Below are 21,806 nucleotides of genomic sequence, written 5' to 3'. Positions count from 1 at the left end.
AAATACACACAATTGTTAAGGGGATGCAGACCAGATAAAGACGTTTGTCTTGTTTACATCAGGGTCCCCCATTTTCAATTCATATAGACATTTATGACATACACAACATACATGACATCATGACATTTATGGCATAGGGACATACAGGTATTTAGTACTGATACATTTGTGACATATACGGTATTCAAATATACAGTACTGTTACCCATAGATCCTGACAGAGTATAGACATATGATGGGGAGGGGACTGTACATTAGGAGGGGGTGGGTGGGTGTTGTGTAATGCTGCACTGAGAAAGCTTTTCACCAACACCAACAACCTCTGTGAGGCTGGACTTTCAGAGTAGAAGCGGATCTCCGCCAAAGCACACATGAACGCATTTTCTTTTCATATTCTGGCAACATATTTTGGCTAAATAGGCCTCGTTTTATAAATGTTTATACAGAAACAATTCCGTTGCTTTTGTTGATAATATTCATTAATTTCATTGATAACATAGTGCTGCGATTGAATTTTCTAATAAATATGCATAATGTGATGTACTGTACAATATAAATATATATAAACCTGCATAATGTGATGTACTGTACAATATAACGCATTGTTTCCTTTATAATGGACCTATCTCAAGCCCTGCCCTCTTTTCTGGATCCTCCAATCACAACTGTTGCTTCCCTCTGACAAACTTTGTTATTTTGTGCCGTTTGTTCCATGCCCATCGCTCTCTGGTCCTAGTTTTGGTTCTAGTGGAGGTCAGAGGTCAGAGCACTAACACTGTTCATATTCTCCATTATGATTAAAAGCACTACATCTAAGCACTGGGCCAATGTGCTTTTTGAGGGAAATTGAGCCAGATTACATGTATAACGCTTGGATTCATCTCTATTTAATCTTTCTCTATTTTATCTACTTGTAGTGGTGATGTTCTTGCTGTGGTGGTCCACTGTGGCTAAATGTATGTAGAGGAAACGCTTACTATAAGAAAACAGAAGACGTTGTGACTGCTAAGATTAAACGTACTGTGTAGACACAGGAATTAAAATGATACCCATATGAATTAGTGAAGTATGAAAAACCCAGAGGAGCTGGCCAGCTAAAGAGCAGCTGATCTGGGGGAGGTACTTGTGACTTGGCTTGCATATTTTATCACAAGGTTGTCTCTGCTTCCAAGCTCGGCTCAAAATCTGGATTTATTTCTTATTACACGATCGAAAACCACCCGTTAAACCACCCGTTAAACCAAATCTGACAAGTAAAAACCACGCCAAACCACTCTCACACGGGGAAATCTCAATCCCAAGCAGGTATAAAGACATCACTATTCCCTAGACCTACGGTTCTGTAGTTATTGGTTTTGATTTATTTCTCCTCTGTTTAGGCATTATGTTGAGGTCCCATTGAGTTACAAGATCTCTCCTCCCAGGGAGTCCTGATCTATGGCATCCTCTCTTCTTCTGCTGATCTCTGTCTCTGCGATGACTCACGCACGGTACAAGGCCCCTGTAGGGAGATGTGTCCTGCTTTCAGACGAAGCAATTACCTGAGAGCAGCAGTGATTGAAGGAACAGATGAGGGTCATGGAGAGCGGCCTGGCAGGGTTGGGTATTTTAATCACATTCGGTAACTGGTAGGGGCTGTCACGATGAATTTCAACATTTCCACTTTCATTTGAATTTGAAAGAAATATGCGTTTGAATACCAAACCGCCAGTCGAATGTAAATTAATAAATGTTATTGATATGAGGTGAACTGAAAACGCATCTCTGGATCTCTGGTTCTTCCCTTTTTCGGGAATTTGGAAAAAGAAAGTGCCCACAATGCAAGCCAATAAAGGGGTGTTACAAAGCACAGCCCAATGCCTAACAATAGGATCGGTGCTACCCTTAATAGCAAAAAACAACAGACAATGAACTAGTTTATTGTGAGGATTTTACGCCTGCTTTGATGTGGTAATAATATGCAAATGTTATTGTTAACATTCGAATTTCATTGGTATTTGCCTCATTTCAACCTATTCACATCGGAATGGTATTCTCTGAGGGGCAAACGGACAGTCCTAGGGCTGACGACACTCTGCTGCTGTGACCCCTCCTCCAGAGAGGCCGGCCTGAGCTGCGTTCCTCCCCTTCTCTCTCCCTGCTGCTCCGTTTTTATGACAGAAAACAAATCATTAATTTCCAGGTGTTGAGTTTATGGACGGCACCTGGTCTGGATGTGACAAGGGCTGAATTTAATTAGATGGGATATAATGATATCCTGCGAGAGCAGGTGCTTCTGGATGCTCCCGCCCTGGCAACGCTCGGTCCTTCCCCTCATCACCTACGTCTGCTGTGCCGCCTGTACGGACCTCATCTGACCCCCCCCCCCCCCCCTGTGCGCTGACGCACCTCAATGAACTGCAACACATCTTGATGAATGCGAGTGAGTCTCGATGAATCACTCATTGTTAATTATCACGATTGTTCGTCATTATGAGCTGCGGTCTAATTGTGACAACGTTTGTCCGGGAGTCAAGAAAAAAGGGCGGGGCTTGATATAGGTCTTGGGCTGCAGTTACACTAATGGCCAGTTTTCGTTTCGTTTTCAGGATCAGTTTCGCTTTTCAGAACGCAACGTAATGGCAGGCAAGTTAGACATAGTTTTTGCCTCCTGAGCACAGTGATGTATATACATTGTATATACATGTATATATATTGAATGTGCCAATACACTTCCTGCTAAAAATCAACAATCCACCATCTTTAAATGCCTCGCGTGAGCCATTTAGCCAACGTAGCATTTATTTTTCAGCAAAGAAAGTGCAATAAAAGTGCAATAAACTAAACGGATACATTCACTGTGTGTTCTGCCTCTCATTTGTTGATGAAACAAAACTAACATCAACACAATTGACCACCAAGAGCGGAGTTTAGTCTCACAAAAAGATCGCCGCCGATTTTGTTAGCTTACGTGCTAACGTGATTGGGATATGCCAGTATAACAGTATAGCATTGTGGCTAGCAGCTTGGTAACGTTAATGCTAGCAGAATGAATGGATGTAAACTTTATTTAACAGATTGCAGAATGGGTACAATACAATACGGCTCAATACAAACAATTGTTAAGGGAATGCAGACTGTTGTAGCTTGGACTGGGCTCCTTATAACAATAACTTGACAACACATGGTAGCCGCAGCTACTTGGGACAGCTATGCTGTAAACACTGGAAATAACCGTGCGGGTCTCTACTGCGCATGGGCGTTGAGCAACAACGGCTCCGTATCCGGCTCGCGCAGATTACATGGCACCATTGTCTTGGTGATCAATTGTGTTGATGTTAGTTTTGTTTCATCAACAAATGAGAGGCAGAACACACAGTGAATGTATCCGTTTTGTTTATTGCACTTTTATTGCACTTTCTTTGCTGAAAAATAAATGCTACGTTGGCTAGATGGTGGATTGTTGATTTTTAGCAGGAAGTGTATTGGCACATTAAACTTTTCTGATTGGTTGAAAATTGCCTTCATGTTTGAACTACATCGCCACCTACTGCCACCTACTGCTTTGGCATTGTACTACATGTATATACATCACTGTGCTCAGGAGGCAAAAACTATGTCTAACTTGCCTGCCATTACGTTGCGTTCTGAAAAGCTAAACTGACCCTGAAAACTAAACGAAAACTGGCCGTTAGTGTAACCGCAGCCTAAGAGAGAGCGTTTGGCCACGTCAGCAGGCCTGCCGGAGACTGGAGGAGAGAGCTGCTGTTGCTATCAGAGGTGCTGTGTTCAACACACCGGGCTGGGGTGGGGGATAAATGGGATTATTGTGGCCCTCTGTAACTCTATATAGGTGGAGTACCTGGCGCTCTGAGCAAGGCACTAACACTGCCAGGGGTTTTAATTTTTATTATTATCTCCCCCCCCCCCCTCCTTTTTCCGATTTTTCTCCCATCCCACTGTTAGTCGTTATGCCAATTCCGCCTTCCTGGTTGTTGCGCACTCCCCCTACTGTTGGTCCAGGAGGCCGGAGACTGTCACATGCTTTCCCCCGACACATGTGCAGCCAGCCAGCAGCCAGCCTGGCAGCGCAGATTCTCACCGGGAGAGTGTAACGTGTGGAAGGTCACACTACCTCCAGATCCTACCCTCGCTGTGCAGGCGCCCCGACCGAGCTGTAGGGGTCGCTGTCCACAACGCCCAGGACCCACCCATCAGCTTTCCCACCCCTAACACTGCCAATTGTGTTAGTATGAACGACCAGCCAAGCTGATAGCAACGCCGAGAGCTGGATTCGAACCCAGCGTCTCCAGCGTTGATGGCGAGCGCCTTGCCCACTACACCACCTAGCCGCCCCAACACTGCCAGGGTTAAGGGTTTGATCCCCAATGACCAGGGGCCACCTATACTGAAAAATGTACGCAGTCATTCCATGTGAAGCGCTTTGTGTGCCTGGTATTCGTGAAGCGCCATAGAAATGCAGTAAATATATTCGTTGTGGTTAAAGTACAGTATAGCAAGGATTATATTGAGTAAAAGTGGGATCTGATGTACAAAATCACCAACAACCAAGAATCTTCTATTTGATAGATAGTCCCCTAAAAGAGGAGGCCTCTGGTTCCTCCAGGTCTGTCTGCTGCATGTTAATCAAGCTTGGCATCGTGGCAGTAGAGATCCCCTGGCCAGGCCTGTCACTTAACAAGATCACTGCCATTCTCCCTCCTTTGTGGGGACCAGGCTATTGACCCATCCGCGGGTGCCATGGGGCCCGAAGCAGAAAGAGAGAGAGACACAAAAGCAAACCCCACTCCCTCTCCTTCCTTCCCCTGGCCCAGACTATAAAAGACAAGGGGCCGTTTATACCCTGCCTCTCTCTACACCCCCCCCCCACACACTGCCACCCCCACACCCCCCCAGACATCGCTACCACTGGGCTATTTCATGACATCAGTCTGCTCACACAGCCTGCTCCACATCCAGAGCCAGAGCCATTGACTCTGTGTGGCGGAGAACAATCTGCTGTGCTGAATAGCGCTGCTGTCTCTGTGAGAATGTGTGTGTGCGTGCGTGTGTGTGTGTGTGTGTGTGTGTGTGTGTGTGTGTGTGTGTGTGTGTGTGTGTGTGTGTGTGTGTGTGTGTGTGTGTGTGTGTGTGTGTGTGTGTGTGTGTGTGTGTGTGTGTGTGTGTGTGTGTGTGTGTGTGTGTGTGTGTGTGTGTGTGTGTGTGTGTGTGTGTGTGTGTGTGTGTGTGTGTGTGTGTGTGTGTGTGTGTGTCTGTGTGCGCCGGCCGAGGCTGGCATCAGAGAGGCATGGGAGTTGTCTTTAGAAGCACGTCGTCTGACGGTAAACCTGATTTAATCTGTGAAATTGAATTTAACTCGATTAGGTAAACCGCAGAAATGTATGTATGATGTATGTATGAAAGTATTCTGTACTTCTGTATGACAACTATTAAAGAACTTGAAGAACTTGACCTGTACATTTACATTTACATTTAGTCATTTAGCTGACGCTTTTATCCAAAGCGACTTACAAGTTCTGTACGACAAGCCATCAGGAAGGGCACAACTCTATCAGCTGAGCAACAATGTTCATCAAAGATATAGGATTTGTCTTTGTCTTTGTCAAATGAACTGTGAGAATGTGACCACTGGCTCTACTATAGACCCTCTGAGTTGCTGTTTAATAACCACTTTTCTTTCCTCATTTACATCTCCCTGCTTGTTCCTGATGCATTGCTGAGCGGCCTACCATCTACTGGAAGAGATTCCTTTACAGGCAATCCCAAGAACTCGGAAGATTTGACCAAACAAAAAGGCAGATTGTAGGCGCAACAGTAATGGTATTTTGTTACAGCAGATCTATAGTTATTTCAGTACAGCCTCATCGTTGTATTAGTAAAGTATACCTAAAGCTACAGCACAGCTTCCATTGTGATATTCACCATGCAGACAGTTCTGAAGACAGGTCTTCAAATAAAATGGAGAAAGGTTGACAAATAAATACAGAACGGATTAACTAGACGACGGAGAATAAAAGCACAATAAAAACACCATGCATGCTATATCATGCCAACGACGCAGGAGGACGTCAAGTTTTTTAAGAGATGCAATGAAATACAGTACGCCTGACCCGAATAACACTGCAATCTCGGTTGTGTGTGTTTAGAATTGGACTCAAGAGATTAATTCCAATAGGATGTCTCCTCCAAGGGCACTGCAATGGCATCTCTCTACACTTTCAATACTTTCCCAGCGGAGTGCATGGCTATAAAGTCTCCAGTCCACCTTAACGTCACTACGAGAGACGGCGCTGACAGCAGAACACCCTGGTGACAGAGGAAGGAGCCATATGACCGGGCAGTGACACCACATTATGGTGGGAGCACCTGCAGCAGCGGTTCCCACAGCTAGACGTTCCACGCGAATATAAACCTGCTCTATTAAACACTTCTAATTTTACGGTATTCAAATGTTTCGATGGAATTTTTGTTGCACAATTCAATTATTCACCTTGGATTCATATAAAATTACCATTAAAGGATTTAGGCCTACGCTATTTCACAAAGTGGTATTTTTCATCATCATTCCTACAGTTCATGGAAGAATGGACATTATGGAACCAAAATCTTAATTTATGCAACAAGCGAGCGTAACTCTTGAATGACGGAGGCCCCCAATGTCTGACAAATCATTGCAAATTTACAGCAGCAAACAAGCACAATATCGTCACCTCAAGCAGACCATCACAACACCGTAGGCCTTTGACTCATGTTTATCTTCAGCTGTTGCACATTTACTACAAATCAAGAGAAAACACTGCACATTTCTTGCTATTTTTTGGAAAAGCCATATCACAAGTCTCGTCTTGACTTTTAACACATTCAGTGCCATTCACGAGAATTCTCGTTTCTGGGCCTAAGTCCTTCAGTGCCATAAACGAAGATTCTTGTTTCTGGGTAATTTTTCCTTTTTTTCAACTCCGAAGGTGCAGTACCAGCCACATCCTACCAGGCGGCGGTATCGAGCACCCTTTGAAACATTGTGTCTTGGGCTGTGCATCAATTATATGGGTCCGGCTCGGCTATTTTTCTCCGGGCATTACGAGCGGTTATAACACTTGGATTGAGAATAATCAAATACTCCCGATCGGTGTTGTGGGATGGATTATGTTGGCGACACGATGGACATCGATACTTGGAATGGCGATCAGATAATTGGAATATTCTTTTTGGGGCACATCCTAGTCAAGGTAAGGGCTATATGATATCAATCTTGCGAGGATCCGAGCATACCTTCATTGCGATCCGAAAGTGTTACTGTAATGTTACTCCACAACGTATGCCGTTGGTGGCGATCAGAGCATAAAAAAATTACCCCCCCCCCACCCTTTCATGCATTCATGATGGAACATAATACCTATCATATGCATTTGATTTCTTAATTGTAGCGTGTGTAGGGACGAAATGCCAATGCATTTAGTATAATACACGTTGCGGGCTATTACCAGCCTCCCAGGAATTACCCTAGACCGTTCTAAAACCATACTTATATTCACCACGGTATAAAACGGGAACGTATGGATGGACATTTTCTTTCTTTTTTGCATCTTGACTGGAAGAAACTCAGTGTCAAATGACCATAGTATTGTATCCATAGCTATAATATAGAATATAGTTATAGCTCTACAAACAAGGTGACGGACTCCATTAGTTTAATGCGTGGCCTCGCATAGCCGTCGCCCAGAAAACAGCTTGGCACAGAAAGTGTTAAAGAGATTAGCAGATGATCTTTAGTAGGCATAGCTTCCTCTTCTGCAATATTAGATTAATGTAAAATGATTATGACAACACTTGTTATATTAAAACTTCATTCATACTCCTATACAAGTGAGACAATCGATTTGCATGGCATCGACTGATACACTTTTCAGCACCACAGTGAAGGACAGCTCCAATTACCTTTGCGGCTGAGCTGACCCTTAGGCAACTGCTAAGGTATAGCCTGGGAAACACTTGCAGAGAAGCTCCTTTTGAAAGGGATACCTTAGCTGTGTATACCATATATATATATATATATATATATATATATATATATATATATATATATATATATATATATATATATATTTACTGTATACTGTATATATATACAGTATATCCACATCTGTCTGAATATAGGCTACCTGCATATAATAATTTCTTATTATGTGAATTATGTGTCATATACTAGAAGCCACACACACACACACACACACACACACACACACACACACACACACACACACACACACAGGCTATAGGCCTACCTATTTATACACCTGCATATAACCCATATAACTCTGCATTTTAAAATAAATATATATATTTACCATATATATATATATTTATCTGTCTGTACGGTATATATCTGATAAGCACTATTACTCAGTAGTATTCATTTATATATTAATATCCAGTTTAACACTTTGGATGCCACGCCCGAGATTTCTCGGGTTTACCCCCCGCGGGTTGAATGCCCATCATGAGAATACTCTGTTTTTTTTAATTTTTTTATTTATTAGCGATCTGAAATCATATTGCATCAAGCGAGCCTACCGTTGGAGATCCAGTCACCCCAGACACTCAGATGTGAAAAAAGCGCCCCCTATCGTCTCCCAGATGGTAAATCACCCTTTTTGGATTGGACTCAATGAAAGTGAATGGGAGAAAGGATTTCTGACTACACATTTTACTTCTCACTGATGTAACCGCGGTCTACCAGAGTTCATTCTGGAGCCTTGGTGCCGCGGTGAATATGTGTTTTACTGTATACACAATGGATCAATCAAATGAGCGATTTTTTCGAATGGCGATCGGAAATTGGAATAAACCATTTGGATACCATCTGATCTCAGGTAAGGAATCTATGTTATCAGTCTTAGGATAATCAGACTCGTTTTCACGGATATAAGCGTTTCCCTATGTGATATGGCTGTTTTGACTGTAAAAGCCATCAGGAAATAAGAGCAGCGATTATCAGCGCGCGGCACGAGCGTGCGTGCGCACACATATACTATCGATTATCTAGCGTTTATTTGAAAACGATTCATAAATAGGCCGACAAATGACAACGTTCTAGAATATTCCAGTAAAAGACGATTATCATAGAATGTGTTGTTTTTTCAGCGAAAACGAGTGATTTTCAAAATGCTATCAAACAATGTTGACTGGAAAATGAGTCTTTGATAAGCGACGGGCAGATTAGACACATAGCCATAATTTAAAACATAGATTAGGCGTTATTAACGTTAACATTGGAGTGGATTTGGGCATTCAAGGGGGTAAAAAGGAAAACACGGCTGGCTCTCAAAGTGTTAATCACCTGTATATTTTGCTATTGCACTTTATTGTTACATTTGCACTCTGGTTAGATGCCAAACCTCTTTTAGTTGTACTGTACTTGTGCTGTATGATGACAATACATTTGAATCTAATCTAATCTTAGAAACCTTCATAGAGCGTTAAGGTGCATCGAAACTGGGAAAACAAGCCATGGTCAGTTAATCTAGGATTAACATCGTCATGCAACAATAAAAGGCATCATCAACAATGACTGTCTGAAATCAGCCGACCTGCTTGTAGTCTCTAGTCACCCATGAGATGAGGAAGGAGGGGGAGGCAGCTAAATTAGGCCAAACTGTAAATATTTCAGGACGCCTCATCCATTATTGACAGATGGCTTTACCTTGCTAAGCAGACTAGATATCAAGTAGCTCTCCAGTCTCCTAACGACTAGGGTCCTCCTCTCTCGCTCTAGAATCTACTATCCCAAGGAATGCAGGGCAGTCAAACAGAACAAACTCTCCAGCAGACTGCATACAATTTGCCACAGAATTAAATACAGTAGGCTGTATTGGATACTGCAAACTGGCACGTTTCTAGGGGGAATCAAGTGCACAAATTATGTGCACTCTACAAAATATGTGCACTAACACATTTTAATTGATTTGTTTGCTTTAGTTCGAAGCACATCTTTATGCTTTTTCCAGATTGTCATGTAAACATATTGCAGTGTTGTGCTTATTGTGGAGTTTACAAGAGTGCCACATTCCATTTGTATTCACAGAGCTGAACAACAAAGCCACAGCCATGGGCAGCTATGTACAGTAAATACTCAATGGTATCAATGTGATTATATTCTGCTGCCACGTTAATAAATTATTAGTCAGGGTCAGATTTGCCAGAGATTACGGTCACCTCAGTGAGTGCACGACTGTGTTACATGAATAATATCAAGATAAATTGCTCACACGGGTGATTCAGTTTCCAAAACCGATGATGTTTATTGTGTAGGATTGTTTAATGACTTATCAATAATCAATAACCGACTATTGCTACGTGATTCGTCTACAGTGATTAGGCTTACAAATTACTCCCGAACCCGTCGTTATTTGCCGAATGTCTTCCCCCCACTCTGTCTCCCATTCCTCCTCTATCTCTCCCTACTGGACTGCCCAGTAGAAATAAAGCGATAAAACGCCAAAAAAAATCTAAAAAGAAATCTAAAAAAAAATAAAAATCATAAATGTGTACATTAAAATCTGTGTTGAATTAGGCTTTCCTCTTGAGTGGCTTATTACCGAGGACATCATATTTTCTGTTAGGATCTCTGTTTAACAGTACTGTATATTTGCATATCTTGTATGTCACAAATGTAACAGTACTATATACCTGTATGTCATGTATGTCATAAATGTCATGATATATATCTGTATATCTGTATGTTATGTATGTCATAAATGTCATTATGAATTGAAAATAGGCGACCCTGATGTAAACAAGACGAAAGTCTTTCTCTGGTCTGCATCCCCTTAACAATTGTGTGTATTGAGCTGTACTGTATTGTACCCATTCTGCAATCTGTTAATACAGTTTTCAATCAATCAATCAATCAACACATTTCAAAGCAACACAAGAGGGAGTGATGAAAACTTCCCACAACAGGGACCAATGAGACGGCAACACACTAGGGGTGTAACCGTCTCAATACAGAACCGTACATTCTAAAAATACAAATGTCTGTTCAATACAGTGCATTGAAATGTAAAACTGTATAGACAATTCTGCTTCTCTCCTTCCCTTCCCTATGGTCTCTCGTTTAACTGGTGGTATGGTATATTGACCATATTCACATGGTGGCCATTTTGCACTCAAGTCGTGCTCAGGTTGGGATTCCTTTCCACGCTGTTCCCAGGTGGGAATCCCAACCTGAGCAGGACATAAGAGCAAAATGGCCACCATGTGAATGAGGTCAACGGATACTGCTATTAATAATAGTAATAATAATAATAAACTTAATTTGTATAGCACCTTTCATACAATAATTGCAGCCCAAAGTGCTTTACAGCAGTAAAATAGACATTGTTTTATTTCATCACCTCAAAAGCCCTGTTTTTCAAAAAAGGCAGCAGTGATTCGGCAAAAATAAATTCCGAGTATATCTGCTTAGAAAACTAAAATGTCTAATTTTATTTTAAAAGAAATTCTCCACGTGGTAAATACACAGGTCACAACATGTTTACAGGAAAGTTTTGGAGTTGTATTTGGAGTGTATTTTGTGACTGTTGGGAACTAGGCTACAATGGCACACCTACTTCCAGTGAATGACGCTAAGCTAGGCTAACGGTGCGGCTGTTCCCTAAGCCCAATGCATGCACAGAGAAGAAAAGGGTATGTATCTCCTTTTCTAACTGCAGGGTAGATGGCAAATAAGCAAATTTCCCAAAAAGTTGGCGTGTTCCTTCAACTCATCCAGCGCCATCGCTTAATGAGCCAGGGGGCACTAGAACGCCATCGCTTTAATCAATGGGGAGACTGCGAGATTTGCGAGTGCTTAAAATAAATCTTATATTATAGCTATGGGTCTAATACACCCGTCGATTGTCAGTGAGTTGCTTCCAGTCAACATGCACTAAACAGATTGTTTTTTCATCCGTACATTTCCGTTTAATACCGTTTTGAATATAAATTCAAACTACTATTTGAGTATAGTTTTGGTGATTCTTAGTAATCCCAGGAAAAGACACGATAATAGCGTCTTTACACTAATAGAATACACTAAACACGTTGTAATTTTTTGCCTGATTATCGAATCTTACTGAAATCAACGCTAGATTATCATTATTATCCTTCCTTGTGCATACCTGAAATGGCCCTCGTAGCGCGGCGCTTCCCCCCCCCCCCCCCCCCCCCCCCCACCTCCTGCACCCAACGGTAAACAGCACACACACACACACACACAGACAGCTTCGATCGCGGTAGAAAGAAATATCAGATCAATGCAAGATTTTATATATAGAGTCCTTACCTGGTCTCTGATGTAATGCAAAAGAAATAATCCAATTATCTGATCGCCATTCCAAATACTGCTGTTGGGGGGGGCAGATGTACCGTTGTAAACGCTAGTCCTGCCGGAGTATTTAAACCCCGCCCGCACGGCTCAGATCGGCCCAGAAAATAAACTAAGAAACTACACCATTTCTAATAGAGTGCAATACCGGCTGGAAGGCATAGGCGGCGGTATTTGCCCTTTTTCGAGCTCAGACCCATTCCCAATGATAACATCAGGCTGGATGGATGAAAATGAATGGATATAGCTAATAAAAGAAATAACAATTAAAACCCGACTTTTCTCGTGATTGGCGCTGAACGGTTGGCGAGTTAACCCGACTTTTTCCGTGATTGGCGCTGAATGAGTTAAGTGGAGCTAAAACAAAATGTGTTCTTAACTGAATGATACCCGTTGTTTTTGTGCAGAACTTGTCACCAGAGCACCTTTTTCACATTCTTCCGCTGAAGAGGGAGAGCTTCCCTGAAATCTGAGTTACATGTGTGATGTCACTAATAGGTTGAACCTTTCATTGTCCAATATGTCTGTTAACCTGACACCTTTACCTTCAGCATACCCAGACACCTGATAAGGCATTGGCAATGTCTTGAAAGAATATACGCTGCAGACTTGGAATTATTAGTAAACATCAATGGGTGCTTGTTGCCAATTTGCATATTCATAAACCCATTGCATACTCAATGACGGTAAAGGTGTAGAGATGTCGCTATGTCATTTTCAGAATTTTATTGAACAATTTTATGGAAATTGTTATTCAACAGTAATTCTTTAAGGATTTAAAATATACCTATAGGGGGATCTTTAACCCTTTCACTGCCGCACTACCAAAACGGTTAACCCTTTCACTGCGACACCGTCGGTTGTGTGATAGTAAAGGGTTAACCTTCTATCGTGTGGCAGTGAAAGGGTTAAGCCACATACTAGTGGACATAGTGTGGACTGATACTTACTGGTCGTGTTCCCAGTCATCTGAATGATGCATTTGCTGTCCTTCCCGATCTCCCTGGAGTTGAAGGGGCGAACACGCACCGCCACCTTCACAGAGGCCCCCGCCATGGTGCTGCCTTCTGGGGCACCTCGCTACAGGCTGGAGGTCTGTAGGACAGAACAGAGAGTGAATCTTAATCAATACTATCCTTGTTTTTCTTTTTACATTTTCTCCCATCCCCCGATTTAGTCGTTATGTCAATCCCCTTCATGGTCGTTGAGCTGCACTTCTGTCGGCCTGGGGATGACGACCACATGCCTCCCCCGATACAGGTGGAGTCATCAGCTGCTGCTTACATTTACATTTAGATGATGCTTTGATCTGTACAACGAGTCAGCAGGAAGGGTACAACTCTGGCAGCTAAGGGTCAGTAAGATTGTTCGTCTCTCTCACACACAAACACACTACAGGTCACTTTAGCAAAAAGCAAAGGTCACATAAATGTATGTTTTTGTATAGTATAGTATAGTATAATTACATATAGCATAACTATATTGTATAGTAGTGTATATGACTCATTACCTTTCATTCGTAAGCTTAGCATTGTATAGTATTTGATCTTATACCTTTTATCATGTCTATCTATTATCTATTCTATTTGATTCTATTATTATTTGTATTTTTTTTGCACAATCAAGGCGGGCATGGCCACCTCCATTTCTCTACATGTCTTGTGTATGTATGTGACTAATAAATCTCTTGAATCTTGAATCAAACTGTGTTGAACTTGGGTGCTATAGTCTTGAGTGCATAGTAGTAGACATATTAGCATAGTAGGTAGTAATATAGGTATGGTAGATTCCTTAGTAGCAAAGTACATGGGTTAGTAAACACAAAGGTTAGTATATATAGTTGTTTTTTTGTCACCTGACAGCTAGGAGTAGGAGAGGAGAGACTGTAACGCACACGGAGGTTCACGCTATCTCCCCCAGATCCCCTCCCTGCTGAACAGGTGCCCCGACCGACCGGTAGGAGTCGCTATTGCAATGACCAAGACTCGTACATCACCGGCCTTTCACCGGCGAACACTGCCAAATTGTGCTCGTAGGGGACGACAGACCAAGCCAGAGGTACCTCTACCGGGAATTGATCCCTGGGTAGCTGCGGTGATTGGCGAGTGCTTAGACCGCTACACTACCCAGCCGCTCCAATTAATACTATCCTTTAAAAATAAAAAAGCAACAATCAATATCACTGTTTCAGAATATCCCCCCCCCCCCCCCCCCCCAAATAAAATCTAGATTCATATCAATTGAATTGCTAATTGGAGGGGACATCCAATGTCACTGTGCCTCTCCACTTACTGTAGATAAGACCGTGATATTGATCGAGGAAGCCATTATGCAGATTGCAGAAAGTGAAATCGAATTAAATAAGCCTATAGGTTAGTTTGAGAAGACTCCCTCACCTGTGTGAACAGGGGCAAACAGAAAGCCATGACCTAATACAAGATGCATCACACTCATTAGAATTTGTCTAAGCAGAATACTGCATCTCCTGCATGGTGGAGGCGGAGAGCACAATAGAAGAGGGCAGGGCCGTGTGGGGCTGTGACATGAAAAGACCATGCATGGTCAGCTACAGCCAAGGGAGCTGGATAACCAGCCTAGCCGCAACAAAAGAAGTGCAGCCGCAGCTAAACGTTGCACTATTTGCCAGGATTACAATGGGCCCAATAACACAGAAAACCAGACACAAACCCCTGGGTTCAACTCTAAGGGAATCCAGGAGGGCTCAGTTACCAGGGTGGACGCCATGGTATACCTCAGACGGCTGCCTATTCCTGAAACGGTCTAGTAGTGAATCATCGTAAGCACTGCATGATTGAGGGGGGAAGTCTCCAGGGTTTCAGGGGTAAACATGACTCATCATTTGCGGTGGTCAAATAACAACGATTCTCATCCACGCTGGACAACAGTCCCGACACAGGGAGCGAAACGAAATGAGGCGGTATGTCAAAACACAGTGAATTAGTTTCAAACGCAGTGAATATCTCCTACAATATGTGCTACAGTACCATCGTTTTTTTTTGTCCAGCATTTAATCCAGTGATTAATTTCTTTTACTAATTTCACATTCTTTTACTAATTTCACACCCCCCCCCCCCCCCCCCCCCCATAAAATACGGCCATACTGTGCAGAATATGGAAAACATGAATCAATATCTGTATCACTGTTCAATATATCCCACTATCACAAAAAGGGTTTTGTAATTCAAGACTCATTATTATAAGGTCTTGAGGAGAAACTGCTGTGTCACTCTGCTTCCTGGTACGATGCCTGGATTTGGCACTTGTTTCCCTTCATTTGGCACTTGTTTCCCTTCATTTGGCACTCGTTGCCTGGATTTAGCACTCGTTGCCTGGATTTAGCACTTGTTGCCTGGTTTTGGCACTCGTTGCCTGGTTTTGGCACACTGGACAGAAGTATAGCATGCCTTTTCCATGTGGGCCTAGAACTAGCGGGGTGCCATGAGACGGTGCACTCATGGTTAAGACCCCTGCTGACTCCTGGAACCACCACATGTAACGTTGCTCGGAACTTGCCAGAACCTTCTCTCCTCCGTCTCTCTCTGAGTCTTTCTATCGCCTCAATAAAGACAAAATAACACTATGGGGAGAGGACTGGCCTTGTCCTAATCAATAATTAAATCAAAATTAAATAATACAATTATTATAAACTCTCTGACAAAGGATGAAAGCCTATAGGTCCGTACTGAAGTAAATACGCATGTCAAATATATATTTTTTTAAGAATAGGCTACACTCAGCTTGTGATAGGTTGATAGGATACAATAGTTGATACATTGTCACAATATGAATTAAGTTATTGAAATCAACATGTAACTTAAGCTTGAGAAGCTCCTTGACTTCTTGCTTGTTTACAAAACCTGTGACAACAACCCCCACTCCAGAGTCTATAGCCTACCTATCATACCATTTCAGGTATTTCAGCACCACCAATTTCTATATGATTCGCATTTTTCCCCCATATTGCATACAGCAGCTGTACCAGTGATATGCCTATCACATGGTATAAGTGAATAACCTGCAGAGAATAATTTTTAAATCCGATGTGTTATCTATCATCTGTGGCAATCGAGGAAACCTGCACCTATGCTCTGATCAGCTGATGAGGATGACTACTGACCGGCCACCATTTTGCCGGTGACTAACATTACGGCTAAGGTGAAGAAATATCCGATGCCGATAGGCTATTGCTTATGTCTCTGTGTGTGATAAATATTTCCCCTTAGGCTATTAATCACACAATAACATGACACCAGACAAATATAGGCCTACAGTGCATCAAAATGGCAAAAGGTCCCCCCCAAATAATGTGGTACAATGCTGATACACAGGGAAAGTGATAAGATAATTAATAAAGTATATTTTCATATGTTCAGGAAATTGGGCCTCTTGTTTTATTTGCATGGCCAACAGTCCGCTCAATGACAAGGCATTTATTCAGTTCGTTCTGCTTAATTAAAACAATATATATATATATATAATGACACTGTCGAAAACACGTATTGGTAATTCATGATCTTTACAGTCAGCCTCCTGACATCTCAATTCTATTCCATCCCTCTATACATTGTCGGAGTCCGTTGACAGCTCCTCAACGGCCGCACCCTATATCAAACTCATCCCCGGAGAATCGACACGTAAGTAAATAAATAGACTACTGCCTCATTAAAACTGCATTAACAGAACAATGGAAAAGACGAAGGCATACCTTTGCAACGTACGCAATGCCTGCTGTCTCCTGGTTAGAAACGCGTTTTCTGCGCGCGTCTGTTTTTCAGCTCGTCTCCGTCTCGTCTCCACAGCTTGTCCTCCTCCAGGTCTCTGAGAGACACTGCCCGGCTAGCAGACTCTCCGATGCCAGCTCCCGTCCATGAAGCCGGGGGACCAGAGGTAGACACTGCCCCTTGTCCTTCTTTTGACTAAGTTTGCGCTCGGGGGGCTAGGAAACAGAATAGGGTTTGCGCGTTCCACGACCTAGATGGCAAAATGGCTCTGTTGTCTCCCTGCCTTCGGCAAGGATGCTGAGCTCCACTGAGCCGGTGACATCACCGCTAAGGAGGTGTAACAGCATCAATGCAGTAGTGGAAGAGGGATAAAGAGAAACAGGGAGGGGAGGAACCAGGCAGAGAAGAGAGAGAGAGAGAGAGAGAGAGAGAGAGAGAGAGAGAGAGAGAGAGAGAGAGAGAGAGAGAGAGAGAGAGAGAGAGAGAGAGAGAGAGAGAGAGAGAGAGAGAGAGAGAGAGAGAGAGAGAGAGAGAGAGAGAGAGAGAGAGAGAGAGTTGGACATTAGTAGGCTATCCATAGTGGTGGTTTTCACCCACAAAACAGTGCATAAATTATAAACAACTATTTGACTACTTTTAATAATGAATTAAAAACAGGCAGCATAAGAAAAAGATTTGAGGATAGAATAGTTATTTATGAATAGGCTACAGACACAGTAGCATCTAGTCTATATTGATATAAGGATATTATATACAGTCTGAGAAGACATTTCTCATGAATGTAAGCTTAGTAGGTCAAGCCAGTGTTATCATGCTGTGATGAGACAACTGGCACAAAGCCGTACTATGTATGTGGAAATTGCCCATAAGGTTGTTCAGTGAAGATCATAATAGGGCATCTAGGGGGGATTTATTGGAGCTTACAGTAAGAGGAGGGTCTAAGTAGAGGAACAGATATATGGCACTATATGTGGCTAAACGCACACAAAGGGATAGGCTTAGGCCTGTTTGTTTTTGTATATTTATGTATATATTTAGCTGTGTTGTCCTACCTATAATATGTAAATAGTGGCTGAACCTTTTCATCCACTGGAATTTAAATATCGTAAATTCAGTTTTCAGAATGTTGGAGAAAATCTCCCTGTGCTTTAAAAAATGTTAACCCCCTCAGAAAATCCTATTGCAAGTCATACCATGTAATAAGCTCTCAGTGGGACTGGGATGGCTGTGTGCCATGGATGATGTGCCCCTCCTAATTCAATCAGCTGTGGCTTCGCCCAAAGGGTTGAATAAATGTCCTTTTTTGTGTGCTGAAAGAAATATTTTTTTTAATTATTATTATTATTTATTAAAGGGGCACTTCACCAAAAGACAATGCTGGTTTATTTTGCACCCAATCTCAGACACATCCAAAAATACAGAACAGTTTTGCACACATTACTTTAGTTTGACAGTTATTGATGTCATCAGGGACATTAAATCCTAGTGTTGTGTAAATTACAGCTCAATGAAATTATAAGGTAGCAGTCCCTTTAAGACAAGGTATTGCTTTTTTTTTTCATTTACATAATTTTATTGAGCTGTAATTAACACAACACTAGGATTTAATGTATCTGATGACATCACTGGTAGCCATATTCAAACTCATTTAATCTCAATAACTAAATTAATGTGTGCAACACTGTTTTGCATTTTTGGACGTGTGTGACATTATGTGTAAGATAAATCAGAAATGTTTTTGGTGAAGTGCCCCTTTAATCTATTTTGTCAAGAAAGGAAAATATATTTTGTATAACCTGATGAAGGTCCTTGTACCAAAATGTTGTTCTTATATAACCTGATGAAGGTCTTTGTACCAAAATGTTGTTCCTATATAACCTGATGAAGGTCTTGTACCAAAATGTTGTTCTTATATAACCTGATGAAGGTCTTTGTACCAAAATGTTGTTCTTATATAACCTGATGAAGGTCTTGTACCAAAATGTTGTTCCTATATAACCTGATGAAGGTCTTGTACCAAAATGTTGTTCCTATATAACCTGATGAAGGTCTTTGTACCAAAATGTTGTTCTTATATAACCTGATGAAGGTCTTGTACCAAAATGTTGTTCCTATATAACCTGATGAAGGTCTTTATACCAAAATGTTGTTCTTATATAACCTGATGAAGGTCCTTGTACCAACATGTTCTTCTTATATAACCAGATGAAGGTCTTTGTACGAGATGCCAACCAGCAAACTTGTGCTGTGGGAACCAACACATGGGCATCGATCATGAGGACGTCCCACATTAACCTACGTGGACGTACTCAGGAGAGATGCGGGAACAGAATGCACCGGCGAGCTAGCCAGATGCATGGAGGATCGGGATGACTGGAAGCACCGATGGAGGGCCCGTCCGAGGACGACCTAGATAGATATGTTCCTATATAACCTGATGAAGGTCCTTGTACCAAAATGTTGTTGCTATTAAAGATGTTTGATCTGATAACCTGATGAAGGTTCCTATCAAAATGTTTAAATTACTAATTTTTTTATCGTCATCCCTCAGTCTTTTCCTGTACTTGTACTTGTCATCTTGGACTCAGGTGTGCAAAAGCTCCACTGTTGATGTTTTATCAAGATAGAAAGTGTCTGTTCAGTCCCTCAGACTGCCAGCTCTAAAAGACTTGGTGAGTCACAAATGCTAGGAGACAGGAACCCAGATGCATGGCGGTCGAGGCAGTGGAAGTTTCCACGGGTCTTTATTAAAGGTAGTAGGCAGGAAAGATGCAGTGAGGTCGGGAAAAACAAATGGTGACAGACAGCTGATGACCAAACAGGATAGACAAAAAGACTACAATACAGGAATACAGGAAACACAAGGGAACAGGAACTTACGTATATAGGAAATCAAACAGAACACAGCAAACACTTGACAATGACGCCACAAGGACTGAGCAGAAAACAGGGAAACAAAAATAAACAGGGAAAATGACAAACGAGAAACACCTGATGATTACAACTAGACTAACAAAGAACTACAGGAAACGAAAGGACTACAACTACGGAACTAGATGGGCAACTAAACACGAAGAACTGAAACAAAACAGAGAACAAGATACTGTACATAACTAAACTAAACACAGAAACATAATACATGACTACATAAATAGACCGGAATGGGAGAGAAAGAGAGAGAGAGGGAGAGAGAGAGAGAGCAGACAGAGGACAGAGAGAGCTGAGACAACAAGAGGGAACCAAACAGCGAGAGAGGAGAGAGAGAGAGAGAGAGAGAGAGAGAGAGAGAGAGAGAGAGAGAGAGAGAGAGAGAGAGAGAGAGAGAGAGAGAGAGAGAGAGAGAGAGCAGGAGGGGAATTATTGTCCACTGCAGGGCAGGGGAGAAAGGGAGAGGCAGTCCAGGGCCTGGCAGGAGGGGCAGATGTCCCAGATTGTGACATGGTGTGTGACCTGACTGGTAAACATAAAATGCTGCATGGGCAGAGATGATAGAGGAGGCCCCACATAGTCAGTAAGGAAAACAATATAATTTCAGAAATGAACGGAATTGGTCTAACCTTGGGCCAGTGTGTGACATAGCCCCTACATCTAAACACAGCCATCAAGTGTTTAGCTATGTAGGGGCTACACATTTTTCTTCTTGATTCTTTCTTGGCCAATAACGTGATTAGCAATAGTCTACTTGCTGGCATACGACTGCTTGTAGGTTACTGTGTACATACTGTGCAGCAAACGTCTTAAAATATATGATTATGGTTGAAATCAGCTAGCACTTCTGACAAAGTGAATGAATGCATGAATGAATGATGATAGGTTGGTTTGTGTGTATGGCAGACTGAGAAAGACAGGCCTTTATATAGTCCATTGTGTGTGAGGCTTATAGAGATTGTTGGATGGGACCGTCTATCTGGCTTCTCTCTAGAAGGTACCATGATCGGACACAGCCTTGGCCTTCTCAGGTTTCAGACTGAGTGAAATACAATGCAATTGTTTTTTTGTGACCTTGTTCTTTGCACAGCCTCTATCCAGACGTGCTGCCGTTAGCCCCTCTCACTCTCTCTTGTGTATCCCTCCCCTCCCCTGCCTCAACCTCACCCTCTCTCTTTCTCTCTCGCTTGCCGCCTGTGTGCCATCCTCCTCTGACCCACACCCTCTCCCCTTGCTCTGGTCTGATGCAATCATTCTATTTAATTCATTAAGGTTTCAACATTAGCCGTTAGCCTATAAACGCGGTACCATGAGCACAACGCAGACGGCACGCTAACCAGAGCCCCTCATCACTACATACACAATATCAAAATTATGTCAGAGGCTATGATTAGATCATAACAAAGGATGACATCACATCCATGGAGGGACTCGTGTTCTCTGCATAGTGAATGTGTGCCTCTGATATACTCCTTGCTTAACCACCGCCACACTACAAGAGAAACACTAGGAGCGGCAGGTAGTAAGAGTCTCAGCGCTGTGTTTGGGGGGGTAAAGGAAATGTGTCTGTTATTTAGGAGCAGTGACGTGTCCACCAGGTGAAGATGGATGACGGGAGGAGTAGTCATGGCGCCCCCCCCCCCCCCCCTATACTCCACGTCTAAATTCAGTGGCACTGGTGGCTGAATAATTCATTGGACGAGTGAGCTGTTGCTGCGAGCCTAGTGTGGCTCTCTGTGACATGTTTTCTTAAAGAGACTTGTCCTGTG

The 21,806-nt window shown here is 42.4% G+C and overlaps 1 protein-coding gene across 1 annotated transcript in view; it reads right to left on the bottom strand.

Moving 5' to 3' along the window:
* kif1aa (kinesin family member 1Aa) overlaps positions 1 to 13,423 on the bottom strand; it is a gene marked incomplete at its 5' end in the record, with an annotated part of 122,369 nt that extends 108,946 nt beyond the window's left edge. The window contains 1 exon segment of the mRNA XM_084308731.1: positions 13,318 to 13,423. Coding sequence (XP_084164857.1) covers positions 13,318 to 13,423 — 106 coding nt within the window.
* Positions 13,424 to 21,806: the final 8,383 nt, after the last annotated feature.

This window comes from Notolepis coatsorum (assembly GCF_963971535.1).
Source record: "Notolepis coatsorum genome assembly, chromosome: 2".
NCBI lineage: Eukaryota > Metazoa > Chordata > Actinopteri > Aulopiformes > Paralepididae > Notolepis > Notolepis coatsorum.
This window is presented reverse-complemented; position numbering and strand designations above follow the sequence as displayed.